The following is a 16,783-nucleotide window of genomic DNA, read 5'->3' on the forward strand; positions in this document are numbered from 1 at the left end:
GTTGTGACTACCTATATATGTTTCACTTACTGGAATAGTTAGTTGGGTGATCCTAGCAGTACACTATGGTTGTTTACTGATACTGAAATTGATCATTCTTTGTTAAGTACAAGGCATCTTCAGGCGGCCATTGATAGACCTCAGGTAGAAATTCTATGATCGAGACTGGATTTCAAGGGTGAGCCAGTTCTTTCAGGCTGCCATGCACTCCCTTCCTATTGTTTAGTCCATTTCTTTCGGACTTAACCTATTTAGATATTCTTATGTTTGTAGGAGTCGTACCCCTTTTGTTAGACTTGTTTCACTTTAGATGTTATGGTAAAATGAATTTTAGGTTTTAGGGGTTAAATTTCCGCGTTAGTTTCTCTAGTTATTGATTTAAACCAATGGAGTTTATGGAACTCTATATAATTTTTGTATTTAAACATATTTTCATATCTTTAAATGGCTAAATTTCGTTAACTTTGTAAGATGGGTTGTAGTAATGGTTATCCCATCGGAGGGTTAGTGTGGGTGCCACTCACGACGGTCTGGGTCGTAATGCTCCCGACCAAAAAGAAGGAAAAGTGTTGGAAGACCATAAAATCTAAAGCCAAACCAGCTTTGAAGATGAATAATAAAAGACCGCTAAATTTTTATAAGAAGTGTGTTGACAAGCTTGTCACAATAGGAAAACTTTTTTAAAAAAATATATGCCAAAGAAGATACTCCCTCTTTCCAAACAAAATCTGGTTGTCATGTGTACATGCATTTCATATATGAAAACATAATTGAAATATAAATAAATATCTTTGTTTCGTAAAGAGAACAAACCATGAAATTAGGAAATAGACCGTAGGGATGAGAAGCAGGTAACTCTCACAATCCTTTGAAAGCCTCGTAAAAAGATTAAGAAGAATGATCAAATAGGCCTGGGCTCGGAACCTAAACAAGTGTAGAATAAAGGATTGAGTACTAAACAACACAGTACTTATAAAAAAACCCTCTCAACAAGGTAAAATTAAGCTAGAATACGAGTAATAATTTCATTCCAACCATATCGCCTCAGCTACAACTTGCATAGGAATCAGTCTAACCTAACCATCAACAATGAACAGCTTGCAAGGCTTAATAAACATAGTCCAATAGTCACAAGACAAATAATCAACAACTGTCAAGAATGCCAATCACAAGAAAAGATCAATAACAAGTATCGAGTAAATCAATCGCAATATTGAAACACTTGACGAAACCATTTCCCATTCACACAATAACACTAGCCGGGATAATTTCTCTTTGATTTTATATAATGTCACTTGCTGGAGTCATTTTCAGTCAACACTATATACTAACCAAAATCATTTCACTTCGACTTTATATAATATCACATTCTCAAACCATTTTTTATCGACACAATATCACTAGTCGAAACTATTTCCCTTTGCCTTAGTATAATATCACTTGTCGGAACCATTTACTATCGACACAATATAACATGTCTCATCACGGTACACATAATCAATGCAAATAAGTAATTTCACACCATAAGGAAGAGACAATAAACTTAAGTAATTTATCATTTCATCAAGCAACAAATTTAGGTCTACAACAAGGAAATTCATAAAACACAACAATACACTCGTTGTCTTTTACGGTTAATCCCTCTTTTATTTATTAATATCAATCAAATTGAGTAATTGAAATCATTACCGCGTTTCAGTTACTCCCTAACATATATAATGAAGGAAAATACATGATTCTACAAATTTTCAAGGTTTAGGAGTTAACTTGCGTCTATTCAGTCAAAAGACTATTAAAAATGCTGATATCACAAACTTTGAAAAATGGGTCAAATCAACTCAAAAATCCAATTTTGAAAATGAGGTTTGAGTCCAAATATCTTTACTTGAAAACATTACCGAAGGCATTTGAAACTCATTCGTGAAAACCATTTCAAAAAAGGAGTTAAAATAAGTTCATAGTCACCATTATACTTATGAACTCAAGCTCTTGAAAAACCTTTCACTTTGCCAATCAAAATCTTAATATTTTATGTTAAAATCCACAAATTATAAAAGGCAATGGAAGTTTTAGGGTTACAAAATCTTACCCATATAATTGCCCAACAAAAAATTTATTTGAAAATGCCTACAAGGATTTTTCAAAACATAAAATGGGGAAAATGAGGTAAATAAAAAATGGCAAGCCAAACCTCCTCTAAAGTCGCTTTCGTGAACTTAGGGTTGCTTACACAAGCATCGGTATCGCGACCCATGGTTTTCTTAAGCAAACGCCACAAAAACTAGACTCTTCGCTTTCACGATCCAATCCTCAAAACAGAAAGGTCGTGAACACAAGTCGGGTCACACTAACACAATCCTTACTAAAGCGAGGAACCGGTAACACCCCAAAAAATTCTAAGTTAAGACTCAAACCATTCTTCTTTACTTGAAGGGTCATATTGGGTGATTCTTAAATTTTCCATATGTGTAAAGGTAAATTCTTTAGTGTTGAATGATTTTGGATATTAATTAAGATAATTAGAATCTCCTAGCACAAAGTTAAGTTAAAAGTTTCCTTACCGATTAAGTTTTGATGTAAGATTCTCTTTGGGTCAACTTCAAATAAACATATTTCTTAGAATATAAAGAGTTACATGTCCCATAACCTATCATATTAAAGATATGTGAATCTACTTTCCAATTGCACCAATTTCACGACAATCCGAGTTCTGAGTAAAACGTTATGACCATTTTAGTAGCTGATATAGTGCAGTGACTAATTAGCCTATGGGAAAACATTTAAAAAGGTTATTTTTGTCTTTTTACCTCTAATAAAATCCTAAAGTAATTTATTGACTAAAGACTCAAAACTATCAGATTTTTATCTCTTAATCCATCATTTCCCTTCTCTCTCAAACCCTAAAGCAAAACCCTAAGAAAAATCAAACTAGAAGACTTCATTCAAGATATTTTTCCATCCTTTTCAAGATTTTCTTCAAGGTAAGTTCTTCGCCAAGAATTTTGTTCTATCCAATTCAAATTCCTTCATATGATTATGAAATCATTATTGAAAATCATAATTATTGGCAATACAGTTTCAAGAAATTAATTTAAGAAATCTCAAGAAATGTTCTCTAGATTTTTCTTCTTCAATCTAGCTAGGGTTTCAAGGCTTCTAGTTGAGTTCTTCTTCAAGAATATTCAAGAAAGTTGTTTTTCCATGTATCTAAAGCTATCATAGTATTGGTATAGCTCATCCACACCCTACATCTACTTTCAAAATGATAAAAATCAATCTAGGATTCTATCCCTAAATTTGAATATTCTTGAGATGAGTTGATTTTGAGTTCTTGATTCGTTTTTGAAATTCTACCTAATTATTGAATTTTTATTAGAGTTGCCTGCAGAACTAGTAGTAAATCATCTTTGTCTTTCTCATTTCCTTATTGAACATGTTTGTGGGTGATCTGGCATCGATAGTACTATTAGAGAGTGTGGATATGAAGGATAGTCTCACTTATGAAGAGCCGCCAGTTGAAATTCTTGACTGCCAGATTCATAGGTTGAGAAACAAGGAAGTAACTTCAGTAAAAGTTTTGTGGAGAAGTCAGTCCTCAGAGGGATCTAATTGGGAAACAATAGCATCCATAATGGACAAGTACCCTCATCTCTTTCTTTCCGATTCAGTTTCAATTTGAGGTAATGGTTCCTCTCCAATACACTCAGTTATCTTTGCATTTCAATACATTTGCATGTTCATGGAACTCCGTTCATTTAGATATAGTTTCTAATACCTAGTAATAGGAATTATATCCCTTCCCTCCGTATTCAACTTGTTTAGATTTCATTCGAGGATGAATTTTTCCAAGAGGGAGATATTCTAATACCTCAATTCAATAATATAGAAAAAATGCAACTTTCTGGGATCTGGCCACCGACGGTCCATGGTCTGTCACACGGTCTATAGGTGGACCCGTGGTTAGAAATTCCCTTTTCTCCAAAATATCAGGTCCCAATAGTTTTATACTGTTCACCAGGATGATTCGTCATTCAATTCACGAGTCGTATGTAGGTCCCGTAGGTGAGTCCCAAACTTATAGGAATTTCATAAGCGAAAGATGAGACCTATGGTTGTGGTCCACGGTCCGTAAGTGGGGTTCCGTCATTGGGGTCTAAGATTCAGTGATCTTTGATCCTACCCATAGCCAACACATACGGTCTGTGTCTGTGGTTGGACCAACAAACCATAAGACTAGCCGTATGTGAGGGTCAGCATCTATTTAGAGAAAAATGGATTTTGGTTCAACTTCAAATGGTCATATATTTTATCACAAAATGACTCAGGTAACCCATAAACTATCAAACTAAGATAATTGAGTCTTCTTTCCAACACCACCGAGTTTTTTAAATTCTAAGTTCACAATAAAAAGTTATGGTCATTTTAATGAAGCCTTGTCGAGCAGACCTCGAGCCACAATCCAATTGATGGGCAGTGGTACAAACGACGGCCTCCTAATCCCCTCATGAGTAATACTTCGTCAACTTTAAGTCAGGATCATTTTTTCTTTTCCCTATGCTTTGGGCACTTAAACTACGTTGTTTGATGCCTAAGCTACATCGTTTTACTCAATCTAAGCCGAATAATCTAGTCAGACATACCCAGAACTCTCATTCTCCAAAAACATATCCAAGTTAGAACAAAAATAAGAGAAAGAGGCTTCGATTTCTTACAAGAACAAGCAACAGCGTCTTTCAAAGTTCAGCCCCAAAATCTAAAGGATTTCTCCATAGATTTTGTCATCGGGTATGTGGGATTTAACAAGTGGGTTCCTTACATCCACTAGGTCCCTAGGATTCAGTCGGTTCCTTGATTCTACATAACTTATTTAGACCTAGGGTTTGTAAAATCTTGGGAATTGTGGCGATTTCAGTTGTTATAGTATCCATAGTCTAAATAACGTGTTTTCTTGGATACGTTGCTGAATTACCTGTATAAAACTCGTTGGATTATACTTGCTAGGTCAGTTAAATAAAAAATCATTCTCCAGATTTCAAATGTTACATTCTCAGCATATAAATGTTGCATTCTCAATTAGCATGTCAGTATTTTGAGCTATTTGGTATTTAGTGTAGTTTAGCTTCATATGTATTCATGGGAGTAGACTTAGCACCGAGTTGGACTAGGATTTACGGTACCTCAAAGTCCTAGAACTATGTGCCCTCACAGGTTGATAAGTCCCCTTTGTTGGGCATCAATTTTAGTGATCACGCCAAAGTCATGCCTCTGTAACCCTAACAAGGTATATTGAGTCTTCTCGATAGGGTGTATACATTGGACTCCACATCTAACTCAAATGGTTTATCTCGGTTAATATTATCTTTCATATTCAGACTCTTAGTACATTGACTAGGTTTTCAGTAGTTCAATTCAACATGTTATCTTCATGATTAGTACTTGGTCATTGCATCTAGTTTATCTTTCAGTTATACTTTACTACATATATATATATCCTTATTTAGATTATATCATTACTCAGTTATGCATTGTTTAGCTTAGGATATCTATATCATGCATGCTCAGTACATTCAAAGTATTGACGCATATTTTTGCGCTACATCATTTCATGATGTAGATTCAGGCACTCAGTATCCAGATCATGCTTAGATCGATTCTCGATTCTTGATTCGACTTCAGCATTTTTAGTGGTGAGTCCTCATACTTCAAGGACAATAGAATGTTTTCTATTCCAGGGTTTACTTCGATTTTCAGTTTTGTTAGAGTTAGTTGGGCATTACCCAGCAACTCAACTTAGTTAGATGCTTTTCAGACATAGTAGTAGATTCAGCTTGAGTTTCTAAGTGGTTGTTCGAGTTATCACTAAACTCTTATTATTATTCTTATATATTTAGACTAGTTGGGATTTTCCTTTGTTTAGATATACACTGTGTTTAGCTTCCACATAGTACATGTTTTGCTCAGTTATTTCCATTAGGTTTGATATATGTCAGACTCAGGGTTAGATTGGGATCACTGGTGATCCTAGGTTCCATATTGCGTCTAGGGTGTTGCCTCGGGGCGGGAAAGTACCTTCCAGATGATGGACCCCATGCCTCTCCTGTTGAGAGTATAGTTTCTAAAATAAAAAATTCATGTGATGAACTTGTGAGGAATAGAGAAGGAAGCATGATTATGAAATGGACACTATTGTGCATGCCCCTGGACCAGGGCGGACATAGGTGGACCCTAGGGGGGTCACCTGAACCCCGTCGATAAAAAATTACACTAAATATATAACATCAAATTCTGATTTTTGTGTATATATATATTAAAATGAACCCCCTTAAAACAAAGTGTAGGCTTGTCTTAGTGGATAAGATGTGCAAAAAATTCGTTAGTGTCAATGGGTTTGACTCCCATGGGCAACAACTTTTCTCCTCTTTTAATGCTTTGGAAAATGGAACTTTTGGCTTACACCTTCTTCTTTTTCATTATGTTTTTTCCTTTTATTCCTTTTCTTCTTTTAAATTTGTTTTGGTTTAAATTTATTGGACACGTTCTTTTTTTTTTCTTTTTCTTTTTTATTCTTTTATATGTGTTATTCATTTTGTTTCAACGTAATTTTTTTCATGTACAAACTTGAATAACTCTTCTAAAAAATGATGAATTATATTTAACTTAAATTGAGATAGAAATATAATTTATTTTTAAAAAAAAAGATAAATTAGATGTGATTGAATGAAGAAACTTAAATATCATCACATCTTTCAAAAATATTGATTATAGAATTGATGAAATTCTTTTATATTTTAATTTATTTTAGAGAGATAGAAACTAAACTTATTTGATTAAATATCATTACATCCTTCAAAAATATTGATTATAGAATTCATGAAATTCTTTTATATTTTAATTTTATTTTAGAGAGATAGAAACTAAACTTATTTGATTTATTCGTTGTTTGTTGTTTTACAAATTATGAATAACCTAGTAAAGTGAACTATATAAACTAAAGAAATTGACGATGCTATTTATTTATCTTCTGAATATGCATTATAATATAGTAACTTTATTATTACACACTTTCAGAAAATCTTGACGATTTTTCATAGTAATATGTGATTGAATGGATATTAATTTAAAATTTTTAAAAAGTGAAAAACAAAGTAAAACAATATAAAATAAAAGTACAAAAAGCACAAAGAATAATTGAGAATGCTCAATGGAGCATGATAAATGTGGAAAGAAATGCTTAATGCGGTATGATAAAGTAAGTTAAATTTAACATGATTAGGTAAATATCTTTCTTAACCGTCTCGCTCCCTTTTTTCATTATTTAATTTTCACGTGTTTTAGGAATTAACGTATGTAATACAATCTATCTACTAAAATTCTTATCACTGTACCTTGGTCCTCGATATCTTTGATTAGTTTAGTCTTTACTTTTATGAACCAATGAAATATCTATGGTTCTTGTACAAAAAGAATCCCGAGAGGCTACTACGTTCACCGCGCCTTGCATTACCAAATGAACTTTTTATTTAATATTTTTAACCCCTAAGCAAAAATACTGAGTCCGCCACTGATCGAGTACTTTTAAGTAACAAATGTACATGAAAAAGCACATCTTATATTTATAGGTTTAGTGTAAATATCTTATACGCGTAAATATTTACCTTACCACATGTGTCATAATTTGGTGGTGAAAATTTGACCTTCAAATAATTTGTTTGAGAGATTCAAAAAACCAAATTTACAGATAATAATACTATCTTGTCAGTTGTCACAATTCTGAAAACTCCAATTTGTGTTTTCCAAGTTAATAAGCTTGTTACTAGAGATATTAGTAATGTTGTACTATACATCTCTTTTATCACTTTACCCTTCCTTTGTACCAGATCTGACATAATAAATGAACATTGTCTTATTTATTGTCTTTGACATAATTACTACTCTCTCAATTATACACTAGGTATGTCATGTAAGGCAACCCACTAAGCCAATGGGATTAGTCGCAAGATTTTACACCTCGATCTTGCAATACGAATTAAATAGATCGTTAAATTTTCGTCAAGTTTATAGGATTTTCAACACTTTTCTCGCATATTTATTAACAGTCTCCTGCTCCTAAAGAATTTGAGACCACATGCTATATCATGTGGCATATTGGGAATGTATCTAAGTTTAGGTGTTCAAGTAGAGGAGTATTTTTAAGATTGTCAATAGTTGAGAGTCAAAACTAATAATTTATGTCAAATTTACAAGTGTTTTCAAAGAAAAAAAATATAGTTGATTTAAATTAGAAGTGTCCAAAGTTTTTTCTTTCCAATTAAATTTTGTTTTTATATAATTGAGACAGTACATATTTACACTCCATTTAAGAGAGAATCAAAGGGCAAAAGGTAGAAAAAGAATCAGATTCTTGATTAGACAGGTCTCAATTTTCAATTATATGACATGGATTGTTGATATAACCATAACTTCAACTAGCTTTTCACTAATTACAATGTTAACTATTTTTCTATTATCATCTAATCTTCCTTAATATCACTACATATTCCTGAAATAGAAAAAGTGGAGCATGTAAATTTGTTGAAATGGTCATAATTTGTTGCACTCTAAATAGAAAAAGTGGAGCATGTAAATTTCCAATGCTTCATTGGCTGCACAAAGGATCACCTTTCTCTGTATATTGAGAGTCTGAGTTTTTTCTACCTGAACTATCATTCAACGGTTAGCAAAACACGGCTAAACGTTGACTTGACCAAATGTTTGTCTAGGCACATTTTTCCTTCAAATCTCCCTCTGCCTTAAATATACAAGGGCTCTATTTGCTTCATTTGCTGCAGAAAGGATCACATTTCTCTGTTCTTAGTCCAAGAATGAAAAAGTAAAGGTATTTTTAATAAATGCCAAGTGAATAAATAGAGTACAAAGGATAAAAAGAAGAAAAGAAAGGATTTTTCACACCAAAAAGCACAGAACAAACATTGTTTTTAAGAAGTATGGTTTTTTCTCTAGAATTGAAGATTTCAATGCCATTCTGTTCTTATGTTTTCTATCTAATTACCCTTCTTTCATTCATGTTCAATATCTCACATGCCTTGAAGTTACATAATGGTAATGAAACTGATATGCAAGCCTTACTTGCCATCAAAGAAAAGATAACTCAAGATCCTCATGGTATTTTTACTTCATGGAATAATTCAGTCCATTTCTGCAGCTGGGAAGGTGTCATTTGTGGCCATCTTCATCAAAGAGTCACTAAACTGCACTTAACATCACTTGACTTAGCAGGTACTTTGTCACCTTTCATAGGAAATCTTACTTTTCTTACTAGTATCAAACTTGAGCTCAACAATTTCCATGGAAAAATCCCACCACAGATTGGTGGATTTTTTAGGCTTCAGCATCTTAGTTTGACTAATAACTCATTTTCTGGAGAGATACCGATAAATCTTTCTCGTTGTTTGAATCTTGTTAAACTTGGTGTTGGTTGTGTTGGGCTTTGTGGAGGCTTGTGAGCCGGCCCGACCCATTACTGAAACCCTAGGTTAACCATTTGGTTTTCCTATAAATATGATCCTTGTATTTGTAATTTCAAGTAGTAGCACAAGTGAAATAAAATCCTCCTGTTACAGTCGTGGAGTAGGGAAACCGAACCACGTTAAATTCTTGTGTGTCCCGTTTGTGTTCCGTTTCTCTTTTCTCTAGATTATTTGTGTGTGTTGTGTGTTTAATTCCCAACAATTGGTATCAGAGCGAGGTTTCAACAACATTGTAACACAAACTGTGAGAAATTGTCACCTAGGGTTCTTGTGTGAAGAACTGTGTGCAGGGAGGAGTAGCCGCCGTTACCGTGTGGGTAACCTCAAGCAGCAGCCGGCTAGGAGAACCGCGCAGGGTGCGAACAGCCGTCGTCCGTGTGCTGTCCGTCGCGCCGTTCCAGTGGCCGCCGCGTCGAGGAGCCTCAGATCCAGCCGCGAGCGTCCAGATCGTGAGCATCGTCCAAATCGCCGCCCGCTGTCTGTAGACGCCGTTAAGGGAATTGCCGAAGTCCTTTGAGATGGCAGAAGATGGGAAGTTCCGAATTGAGAAGTTCGATGGTACAGATTTCAGTTGGTGGAAGATGCAGATTGAAGATTTGCTGGTTCAGAAAGATTTGGACGTAGTGTTGGGTGACAAGCAAGGAAAATTGTCTGATGCAGAGTGGGCAGTTTTGGATCGGAAAGCTATGTCAGTTATCCGACTCTCGTTGACCAAGAATGTTGCGTTCAACATTCTTAAGGAGAAGACAGCGAAAGGCATCTTGGAAGCCTTGTCTAACATGTACGAGAAGCCATCTGCAGCAAACAAAATTTTTCTGATTAGAGAGTTGGTGAACACAAAGATGAAGGAAGGCAGTTCAGTTACCGAGCACATCAACTCATTGAATTCGATCTTAGCCAGACTTTTGTCAGTTGGCATTAAGTTCGATGATGAAGTTCAAGCTTTACTACTGTTATCATCATTGCCTGACAGTTGGTCCGGAACGGTTACAGCAGTTGCCAGTTCAGTGGGACCTAATGGATTCACCTTTGAGAAGATTCGTGATCTCGTTCTTGGCGAGGATGTCAGAAGAAGGAGTTCTGGAGAATCATCAGGTGATATGCTAAACGTCGTCAGAGGCAGAGGAAATAACAGAGGTAGTGGGAGCAGGAACCGAAGAAGGAGTCAGTCAAAGGCTCGGGATGGCTCAGGTGTAACATGTTGGAACTGCAAGGAGGTGGGGCATTTCAGGAATCAATGCCAGAAAGACAAACAAGTCAACATTGCAGAAGACAGCGTCAACGAGGATTTGTTTATCTGTTGCGCGGAGAGCAATGTGGATTCCTGGGTCATGGATTCTGGTGCTTCTTTTCACGCTACCCACAGCAGTGAAGCATTGCAGAATCTGGTTATTGGAGACTTTGGAAAGGTAAGGCTTGCAGACGATAGAGCTCTTGATGTTACGGGCATGGGTGACATGGTGCTGAAGACGCCAGTCGGTTTCTGGACCTTGAAGGATGTCAGAGTTGTTCCAAGCTTGACGAAAAGTTTGATTTCTGTTAGGCAGTTGGATGAACAGGGACATCATGTGAAGTTCGGAAATGGGCAGTGGAAGGTCGTGAGGGGCAATCTTGTCATGGCTCGTGGAACAAAAAGAGGATCGTTGTATATTGTCGGATTACCGTCTGAGGGAGTGACCGTCCCAGTTCAGAAGAAAAACAAAGTCCGGTTCACAGAATCTCGTGGGCAGAAGAAGGTTGTCTTTGCAAGAAAGAAACCCAGAGCCACAGGTCAGATTCAGGATGAACGAGCAAGGAAAGGTTCAGGAAGACCAGTCAGAGGCGTTCGTGGCAGTGGGAGCACCGGCCGTGCTTCAGCCAAGGCTCCTAGAAGACAGTGGGTCAAGAGAACCAGTATTCCAGCTGTTGATACGTCTCCAGAAAATATCTTGCTGAGTATGGAGAGTGTTTGTTCTCAGGGAGTTCTAGGATCCGGCAGTTCGTGTCTCAAGTGGGAGCCGGTAGGGACCGAGGACGAGTCAAGGGCAGTTTCAGCCGTGACTGATGTGTTGAAGCTTCGGGGAGCTTCAACGGGCCTTTCAGTTGACTGATGAGAAGGCCGCTGTAGCAGGAGAGAGTTGAAAAAGATTACTAGACATACAAGTGTTCTAAGTGGATGACAGTTGAAATTCTTCAAGCCTCCAAGTGGGAGATTGTTGGGCTTTGTGGAGGCTTGTGAGCCGGCCCGACCCATTACTGAAACCCTAGGTTAACCATTTGGTTTTCCTATAAATATGATCCTTGTATTTGTAATTTCAAGTAGTAGCAGAAGTGAAATAAAATCCTCCTGTTACAGTCGTGGAGTAGGGAAACCGAACCACGTTAAATTCTTGTGTGTCCCGTTTGTGTTCCGTTTCTCTTTTCTCTAGATTATTTGTGTGTGTTGTGTGTTTAATTCCCAACAGGTTGGAATCAGTTGTCTGGAAAGATTCCACTTGAGTTTGGTTCACTGCAAAAGCTTGAGAGATTGGAAGTTCATAACAACAACCTCACTGGACCAATCCCGGAAACCTTAGGTAATCTTTCCGCAATCAAATCACTTTCCTTATCGGTTAACAATTTGGAAGGAACTATTCCTAGTTCTCTTAGTCAATTGAAGACATTGAATGTTCTTAGTTTGGGTATAAATAAGTTATCTGGTATTGTACCTGCTGAAATTTTTAATCTTTCATCTCTGGAGATATTCACAGTTTGTTATAATCAGTTGTATGGAACTTTGCCATCAGACTTTGGTTCAAGTCTTCTTAAGTTGAAAGTTCTTAAGATTGGTCATAACTGGTTTACTGGACCCCTTCCAAAGTCATTATCTAATGCTTCAAATCTAGTTGAACTTGATGCATATGGTAGCAATTTCACTGGCAAAGTGTCAATTGACTTTGGGGGGTTATCGGATCTTTGGTGGCTGATTCTTGCATCAAATTCCATTGGAACAGGAGAAGTTGATGACATGAGTTTTTTTAATTCTTTGAGTAGATGCAGAAACCTGAAAGTTCTGGATTTGAGTGATTGCAAATTTGGAGGTGAGCTACCTGATTCTATTGCAAATTTATCGACGAATCTTCTGTCACTAAGATTGGGAGGTAATCAACTATTTGGTAGTATTCATTCAGGAATAGGGAATCTTGTTAACTTGAAGTCATTGCAACTGCAAAAGAATGATTTTTCTGGTAGCATTCCTGAAGTCGTTGGCAATCTTCGTAGGCTTCAGTTAGTGGATTTGTCCGAAAACAAGTTTTCAGGAAGTATTCCATCTTCTATGTCTAACATGACTCGATTATATTCACTTCATTTGGAAAAAAATGAGTTAACTGGTAATATTCCCCTTAGTTTTGGCGATTTCCGGTACTTGCAAGATTTAGACCTTTCTCAGAATCATCTTAGTGGTACCATACCAGATGGATTTATGAGTTTGTCTTCCTTAAAAACTTCTCTTAATCTTGCTTACAATCAATTGTCCGGTCCGCTATCAGTTGAAATTGGAGGTCTCAATAATCTTGAAAGATTGGATATTTCTAATAACATGTTGTCTGGGAAAATTCCTAGTAGTATAGGGCGGTGTGTAGCTTTGGCAAGTCTTGTTTTATCTGGAAACTTCTTTGAAGATATAATTCCTTCATCCATTAGTTCTTTGAAAGGTCTCGAAGAATTGGATGTTTCGCGCAACAATTTATCTGGGCAGATTCCAACATCTCTTCAGCTCATTTCCTTAAAAAAGGTGAACTTGTCTTTCAACCAGCTTGAAGGTCAGTTGCCAACTGAAGGTGTTTTCAGGAACGCAACTGCAATCTCCGTATCGGGGAATAGGAAACTTTGTGGGGGTATACCAGAACTCGAGTTGCCAATATGTCCGAACGCTGAGCCTGAAGGAAGAGATAAGTCCAGAAGCATTAAGCTAATGATCCCTCTTCTTTCTGGACTTGTTGCACTGGTTTTCATCATGTCTTTAGTCATAATCATTCGGTTAAGGAAGGCAAGGGGAGATCCTTCTTTAACATCTTCACCGGTTACTTATGAGAGCCTATATAGAGCGACAAATGGATTCTCTTCTGCCAATTTGATTGGAAATGGTAGCTTTATTTCTGTTTACAAAGGGGTACTTGATCCAGGTGAATGTATGGTTGCGGTGAAGGTGATAAACATTGAACAACAAGGGGCTACTTCTAAGAACTTCATGGCTCAGTGTGAAGCCTTGAGAAACATAAGGCATCAAAATCTTGTGAAGATCTATACTGCCTGTTCGACTAGTGATTTTGAGGGTAATCCATTTATAGCTTTAGTTTACGAATACATGCCTAATGGGAGCTTAGAAAATTGGTTGCATCCTATTCCGGGAGCTGATACCTCAACTAATGAGGTGAGGATACTAGGTCTAGTTGAAAGACTAAGCATTTCTATTGATGTGGCTTGTGCACTGGAATATCTTCATCATCATTGCCACAATCCAATTGTGTACTGTGATCTGAAGCCGGAGAACATTCTTCTCGACAACAACATGACTGCCCATGTAGCTGATTTTGGATTAACAATGTTTTTCTCAGAAGCCATGAGCAAATATAGTTCAACTGGATATGCTGCACCAGGTAACATAGTTGATAGTCCCGTATCCTTGAATTTAGACTCAAAGGTATCTTTGTTCGAAGCCCTAACAGCCCTCCGTGTTTATAGTATTGCTGCAGTTCTAGTCCGCCCTCAAACTTGTCTTCTTCTTTTTTTTATTGAGATTGAGAGGTTCATTGCGTTAGATTTCACATGCAACAGTACAAAATTTTCTTTCCTTGCAACTTTATTTGTTTACAATAAATTGATATGGTTCGAAAAAAACAAAGGTAGATTCTTGGTTTAGCTGCAATGATGCTTAGACTAGGTGTTCAGAACAAAGAGCATGTACGCATCGTCTCACCTTCTCGCTCATAGAGTTATTGTTTCTACTTAACATAAAGGATGATGACTGAACATTTTATACACTAAATTATGGACAATACCAATATTGCAAACATAGGGACTACAAGTACTCCATGTGAAAAAACAAGGATGACTTTTAAGTCTTAGCCCAAAGATAAGGGACTATTTTGGGTCTTTTCTTGTGTCTTCTTGAGAAAGTTTTCATATTGATTCTACATGTCTTCTCCGGTCTTTCCTCTGTGGGCAGAGTACAGCATGGGAGGTAAGGCTTCCGAATTTGGTGATGTTTACAGCTACGGGATACTTCTTCTAGAGATGTTTACTGGAAAGAGACCTACTGACAGGATGTTCGAAAATGGACAGACTCTTCACAGTTTTGCTAAGACGGCTTTACTTGATGAAATAGTAGAACCCATGCTTCTACCTAGCAACAGCAGAGAAAGACGAGAGGCCGACGAAGAAGGAGTACTTATCAATCAAGATGATACTAGTATAAAACAAGCACAGGAATGCTTGGTCTCGATAATACAGATTGGAGTTGCATGTTCAGCTGAATCCCCGAGAGAAAGGATGGATATTGCGGATGTTGTCAAGGAACTTCAACTAATTAGAGACATTCTCCTTGCTTCGCATACAATTCACAGCTCAACCAGCGGGTAAATTCACTCTACTAGCTTTGTTTTCAATCGTGATATTGAAAAAACTAGTTTCTAGGCATACGTGTAGCACGTTTGTTCCATGTTAATTCTTGTAGATCCATTAGAACGATAAAAGTTCTATGAAGACATGCATGGATGTGTTTCCCATGTAAATTTTCTTCCTCTCGTTAATCGTTGTCTTTCTTTCGTTGGTTTCAGGAGCTTGAGGTTCGAAGGGTCTTCCAGTCGTTCTGTTACTAGTAACTGGCAAAATTTCACATCATTTCGTTTGCCTTGATGTTTTTGGTGAAGAACTCGAGATGTCGATGCATACTTGTATATGATTACCTGAGCTTTATATTTTTTTTGGCTTTTATATCACAAACTAGTTCTCGGAACGTGCATTGCACGTTTGTTCCCTAGTTGATATTAGAAAAGTTAATGTATATAGCTAAGTTCAAATCTAAGTCCTATGTACAAAATATAACATGAAAATCTTGTATTAGATGATGGAGCTTTGATATTTTAAATACTTCATGAAAAATAAACTTTTTATTATATCATAGAATTAATATATTTTAATTACTAAACATAATTTTTAATAATCAAAAAAGAAATTATCTATAAAAAAAATACGTATAAAGAAAAATATTACAAAATGTTTGGGCAATACACCATCAAATTTATAGAAAAAATTACAATTTCAATCGAAAGAAAAGAAGTAAATAAAGACATGACATCCATAATAAAAGACATCACACTAAAATATATAGAAAAAAATATTTTCATACTAATTGAATTACATTTTGCTAGAAATCGACTTACTGTAGACAAAACATATTATATTTATAAAAAATTATAATCATATAATAAAAATAAAGAAAATAGACAGAAAAGAAAGTATGAATATGTTAGCAATAAAGATACACTATATTTGTTGAATTTTATACGTACATACATACATACATACATACATACATACATATATATATATATATATATATATATATGTATGTATATCTATATATATATATATATATGTATATCTATATATATATATATATGTATGTATGTATATATATATGTATATATATATATGTATATATATATATATATATATATACACACACATGCATACACATATATATATACACACACACACATATATATATATACATATATATATATACACACACATATATATATATGATTTCTAAAACAATATTATTCAATGTATCATTTCGTCATTTTTTTACAATACATTAGTTTTTATTTTATTTTTACTTTTGCACTTATTTGTACCTCTCTGTAACAATTAAGTACATGATTTTTTTAAACATTTGAGATTACACATAAAAAGGAAAAAGTACAAATATGTTGTTTTAAAAAGATAAATGGTTATAAACAATGAAGAAGACAATTATTATTCTATGGGATTTAACATGTTTACCCTCAAAATAATTAATAATAAATACAAAATATGATTAGCTTTACTATATATATCCTAAAGATAGAATAAAGGATGAACACAAAAATACAATAATCAATTACGAAATTATATTTAAAAACTCAAAAAAATGGATATATGAAAAATAAAAATTCACTTACAACTTCTTATTAGAGTATATTCATCTTGTAACTATCATAATTTACATATTTCTTGAGAAAAAGAAGATG

At 35.3% G+C, this 16,783-nt stretch overlaps 1 protein-coding gene across 1 annotated transcript; it reads left to right on the forward strand.

Moving 5' to 3' along the window:
* The first annotated feature begins 8,509 nt into the window (after positions 1–8,509).
* LOC107024827 (putative receptor-like protein kinase At3g47110) lies at positions 8,510–15,608 on the forward strand. Its single transcript, XM_027918337.1, has 4 exons — positions 8,510–9,474; positions 11,972–14,146; positions 14,716–15,124; positions 15,326–15,608. The coding sequence occupies exons 1-4, from the start codon at positions 8,985–8,987 to the stop codon at positions 15,402–15,404; spliced, it is 3,153 nt and encodes a 1,050-aa protein (XP_027774138.1). The 5' UTR covers positions 8,510–8,984; the 3' UTR covers positions 15,405–15,608.
* Positions 15,609–16,783: the final 1,175 nt, after the last annotated feature.

The sequence above is a fragment of the Solanum pennellii genome, chromosome 7, assembly GCF_001406875.1.
Source record: "Solanum pennellii chromosome 7, SPENNV200".
Classification (NCBI taxonomy): domain Eukaryota; kingdom Viridiplantae; phylum Streptophyta; class Magnoliopsida; order Solanales; family Solanaceae; genus Solanum; species Solanum pennellii.

Coding starts and splice junctions, on each gene's coding strand:
- LOC107024827 (XM_027918337.1), top strand. CDS start 8,985: ATGGTTTTTTCTCTAGAATTGAAGATTTCAATGCCATTCTGTTCTTAT. Junction 9,475..11,971: donor TCTTGTTAAACTTGGTGTTG/GTTGTGTTGGGC, acceptor AATTCCCAACAG/GTTGGAATCAGTTGTCTGGA. Junction 15,125..15,325: donor ATTCACAGCTCAACCAGCGG/GTAAATTCACTC, acceptor CGTTGGTTTCAG/GAGCTTGAGGTTCGAAGGGT.